The sequence below is a fragment of the Oculina patagonica genome, chromosome 6 (genome assembly GCF_052425735.1).
Source record: "Oculina patagonica isolate OP01 chromosome 6, crgOcupat, whole genome shotgun sequence".
NCBI lineage: Eukaryota > Metazoa > Cnidaria > Anthozoa > Scleractinia > Oculinidae > Oculina > Oculina patagonica.
The window spans coordinates 24,333,798-24,338,853 of record NC_135763.1 but is presented as its reverse complement, the minus strand read 5'-3'; the positions used below and the strand labels follow the sequence as shown (position 1 = coordinate 24,338,853).

At 36.9% G+C, this 5,056-nt stretch overlaps 1 protein-coding gene across 2 annotated transcripts; it reads right to left on the bottom strand.

Annotated features, from left to right (window-relative positions):
• Positions 1-358: 358 nt before the first annotated feature.
• LOC144657659 (uncharacterized) lies at positions 359-4,530 on the bottom strand. 2 transcript variants are annotated; one of them, XM_078518015.1, is made up of 2 exons: positions 4,333-4,530; positions 359-2,524 (listed from the first exon to the last, which is right to left on the bottom strand). In XM_078518015.1, exon 2 carries the CDS (start codon positions 2,403-2,405, stop codon positions 1,449-1,451), a length of 957 nt encoding a protein of 318 aa, XP_078374141.1. In that variant the 5' UTR covers positions 2,406-2,524; positions 4,333-4,530; the 3' UTR covers positions 359-1,448. The 2 variants fall into 2 exon arrangements, with proteins under 2 accessions (XP_078374141.1, XP_078374139.1); XM_078518013.1 differs by having other exon boundaries at positions 359-2,516.
• Between the last annotated feature and the right edge of the window lie 526 nt (positions 4,531-5,056).

Sequence of the window (5,056 nt, the reverse complement as noted above, 5' to 3'; positions counted from 1 at the left end):
TTGGTGTCATTTCAAGGGAAGGGCCAAAAATCTTTATGGTCAGTGCCTCATTTGGCACTTTCTTATTTGCTTCCGTTTGACCTACAATGAACGTTAGGCTGCATCCACGTGGTTTAGTTTTCCAAAAAGGCCGAAACTGACATACTGGTTTTTGAGTGAAAATCTTAATCTTTCTGGTGGTATTGTGGCGCTTTCAATCTGAGTGTTTCTTTCAGAATGGTAACGTCTTGTGATAGGTGCTCTCTCTCCTCCCCTCCCTTGCTTCCTATTTGTTTGCTCTCTTTTCATTTTCCGCTTATTCCAAAATTCCGGACAAGAATCCCAAAAAGTGGGACCCGCAAAAATTAATTGCCATATAGAAGACTAAAAATTATTGAATGAAATGACACACAAATGTAGTTTCTTTAAGTAGTTGTTAATTCACACTTTGTTGCTATGATCTGTTACAGCATTGATCCTACTATATACTGTTCAACTGCTACCTAAAGCAAAATTCGTTCACATTTAAGTCAATTAGCTACGTGCTTAGTAGCTAGCTTGTTTCCACCGACGTCCAATCTAATGGGACCTACCCAGCGTCAAAATCCTGTGAGTAATGTGAAATCTAAAACTGAAGTTATCAGTTGAACTTGAATCGAGGTTTCATCTGCCAGGAAAAAATTCTAATGATTTAAAAAACTACCTTGGGTGGCTTATAATGTTTTCCAGCGACTGCATAATGCATTTTTGTTACACATGGAAGGGCTAACAGGCTAGGGTATGAATAGTTATCTGGTTGAGGGACTGAATAACAATAAGGTTACCGCCTTTAATTTTTTCAGTACTGGATTTTTTTTCCATGTTTTGTTTCCACAATGTCGACATTCCAAAACAATTGCAGATGGCTGGAAAGTTGCGGTTTCGAGCTTTGCCATCGATTTTCCTTTGGCTATGAATATGTTCTAATTGACATTTAATAACACTATTTTGCAAGTGCTAGTGAACACTTTCAGAGAGCTACTTGAATTACTACATCTTCCGACGCCTGAAAGGCACAGAAGTCTGCTAAGTTTATTGTTGGGAAGATTGTTTCTCAATGTCGACACCTTTCTAACTCAAAATTAAGGGGGCATTACTGGGATAACCCCTTTTAAAAAAGACATTCTTGTAAATTTGTCACTTTGCCTTTGAGGTTAATTCTTAGTTCTACATTGTTTTTTTTTTGGTTATCGGTAGTATTGTACATTATTCATTTATTTTTACACCTCTCTCTATTGATTATTTCTTGTCGGCTTTTGCTCCGAAAAAAATAAATATTAATTTTCGTAGCACAATGTTCATACAAGTTTGCAGTGTTTAACGAAGTTGTCTGCCGGCGCCAGCACAACGGCTTCTTGAAAAAACTAATTCTCTAGCTGACCTTAATTTAACTTGCACTGTACTTGGCTCGGCTGACTGCTAACGTCTTCTCACTTTACTTCAGCCAAACAAATCTGTGGAGTGGCATTTTTACTGCTCTTACGATTATTAAAACCAATAGAGAAAATCATTGCGCACATCAGTGATTCTAAAGTTCGTAGAGAAGATTGCACTGCGAACCAAGGCCAGCTTTTGACGTAACCAATATCAGCAAAAACGCCATATTCTCCGATAGCGGTGTACAACGATAGAGAAAACTTCATCACTCCAAACAAGGATGCTGCGCACATCAGAACAAATAATCTCTTGAGACGACTGGAGTCTCGGTTGAACACTACACCTAAGGATGGTTTCAAATTACGCCACATTCTTATTCCAGAAACTGAGTACCCAATGGAGACCGCGAATCCCCAAACCGCGAAGGTAACATGACAAATGAAGATCATTACCTTCGCTCCAGGATGGAACCACACCACTAAATCGGACAGTACTAAGTAAAAGATATTTGCTAGAGTTATTGACACCAAACATGTCAAGTTTTTAAGGCGGGCAGGGCCCAGTGAGGTCTTGGTAGTTTCCAGGAAAATCAGAAGCATGATACTGAAGCTTGATGTGAGGCAAGCTGTGGCTATTCCCCAAGAAGTGATGCAGACAAGAAGCTGCAGGTCTGTGGTGTTGCTGCTGGAGGCATAAGGATCCCAAAACAGGATCAGAGCTCGCAAGAATCCCGTAGTAAACAAAGCAATGTTCATTACAGCCAAATGAACTCTATGCTTTGTGAAAGTGGCTTTGCGAGAAACGATGAGGTAAACCGCCGCGGCGAATGCGATTACCGCAAAGATTGTTCCATAACCATAAACATGAACTTCCCACAACCAGTTCCATTCTTCGATGGCTTCGAGCCAGTTTGGGGAAGGTTCAGCCCAGCTGTGAATTTCAGGAGGCAAATCACTAGTATCACCAGTATGATTAAGAGAAAATGTTCCTTTCTCAAAGCTTATGTTCATCTTTGTATAGTTGTATGGCTTAGTTGTAGGCGATAGTGCAGCGTTTCTCGTTCAGCGTGCCAAAATCCCACTGTTGTAGACGCCCGTGATTTTAAATTTTCAATGTTCCAGCTGCATTACTAGTAAAAACAATAATCAATTCATCATACATTTACCATTACTAACAAGTTCTTATTTTTTTTTATTTTTATGAATTTTTCCCAAAAACCAAATATATAAGGGGGGGGGAAGGGAAAAAAAAATTTAAAAGGGCCGGCCGAAAAAAATAAACGAGGAATGTATGGTTAGAGTGCCTCGGTTTGCGCGAGCAGCTACGACCCTGGTTAAAAAAAAAAAAAAAAACCGAGACGGGCTTTCAAAAGTAAATGTTTGTAGAAAAAAGTTTATTAAAATGGAAAAGTCATAGCTTAAAAGTGTAATTTTGCTTTCATTAGCGGCTTCTTTTGGCTCTATTCTAAAAAAAAAATATTCGCAACCACATCCAAACAGGGAAATGAGGTGAATAATGGGTTAATGTGTTTGAAGAAACAATTATCCTTTTAACTCCTTAAAATTTCTAATTTAATTTGCTCTTTCTGCCATTCAAATGAAATTGAAAATGAACCACATTTTCAGATTTTATGTACGACAAACGATAGCATACCGCGCAGCACTAAAATATTGCGGGAGTTTAATATATAATTTTGCAGTTGGGCTTTTTTTTTGTAATTTACGCGAACTACTGAACTTCTGAAATTGGGAAAGGCTGATTTTTCTTTTCGCTTGGGATTTTGGTTTGCTATTTTTTGAAATTTTCAGGAACGATTTCTAATAGGTTTTAAAACAAAATGAATCAAAGCCCATTCATTACCAAGAATATATGGAAGAAAAGCAGATCAGCAGATACTCGTTCAAATGACCGGAGTCAGACGATCCTTTTCTGCAAAGCTTTTAGCAGCTAACTACATGTAGACTACTACTGCAATTTCGTCGTTTCATTTCCGAACGTTTTGTTTCCAATTTGTTCCTTTTTTTTATAGGGATAGAGATGACTTAAGTAAATGGGCACCAACACGATTTTACATAAATACGCGGAGTAACTGGCGATGTATGTATATAATTTTGCGGGAATTATATTTTTCCGATCGTTTTTTAAAAATAAAAAATAAAAACACATTAATTAGAGCCCGCAAAATTTAGCGGCACACACAATGTCGTTTAAGTGATACTGTACTTTATTACCGTCGTCGGCAATGAACGCTAGAACACTTTTGGCAGAGTATATACATTATTGATATTGGCTAAAAAGTCCAAAAAAAGTGATGTCGCCATTTGAATTTATGCTGCTGGAAACCTGAAAGAGTGCGGGGTATCTGCATGAAACGCGAACGTTTTCGCTCAGTATATGTATCATCGACTTTTTGTCCGTGACGACAAGTTAAAAATGCTAAAACAGAGGCCTTCCAACCCATCCGAGGAGGTAAAAACGCGCCAAAAACAATGACAGTCGCCTTCCAGTTCCCGTCATTGGCTAAATAAACGTCTTGTCCATCACATGCCGAAGAAAACTTTTCAATCTGGAAAAAATAGTTCTTGAATGGAACACAAAGCACTCGAAAATAAAACATTTTGAAACATAAAGCGTTTGTTTTTAGCAGTTTAAAAAAATATGAGTTGATTTTTTACTATTTTGGAGAAACAGTGAAGCTTGTAAAAAAAAAAAAATAAAATAAATAATGATATTTTTTTTTAAAAATATTTTTTTATTTTCTATTTTTTTTTTTTTTTTTTTTTTTAAAGGGGAAAATTTTTAAAAGCCCGGGGTTCTTTAGTCTTCCTCCCAATTATAATATAGATATAAATTATAATATACTTAATTGACTTCATGGGAAATAAACATTCATTCATTCATTCATTCATTCATTCGTAGAGACAACTTTAAACTTACCTTTGTGATACCTTGCTTTCTTGGGGAGCTTCAAACGAATTGGTCGTCTTTCTTTCTCGGGCAGCCTCAGCTTATATATCGTTCTATGTATCGCCTTGAAATGAAAGTTTGTAACAATTCAACTGTTCCTTTATATGCATGAAAACTAGATTCCCCCACGGCACTTAAATCTTGTACTAAAGTGTTTTACCAACGTCAGCAAGCCTTTCATCAATGAGTCATATGACTTGAATTAAGTGGTGGTTCAAATAGTTTCTTCTAAAATGTCACATGCGCTCTCAAGGAGTCTATATCAATATCAGTTCTTGAGGTAATAATGATAAATGGTTGTTTAAGGTGTTAATCTGGTATTGACTTATATGCCTAAATGCACTTATGAGTTTGATACGTAGTTTGATAACGGATTGTCTGTCTAAGAGCTTGGCGTGACGTCCTGCCAAATGATAAGATTCCATTGTAAAGGACTTGTCTGAAAATAACTTATGATACTTTGACGTCTATGTGGCATACATTTTTAAAAGAACATTTTCGTTTGAAAGTAAAAGCTGGCACACGCGAATTTCTTTGCGAGTCTTGTGCTGATATACAAGCATTTACATGCAAAGGTCTGCTAGCTTTCTACAAACATGATCGCGTGGGTTGAAATTATGAATTAAAACCTTTGGAGCTCTCTTTTTTTTAATAATATCACATACAGAACCACTTACGACCTCGCCCTTTTCTT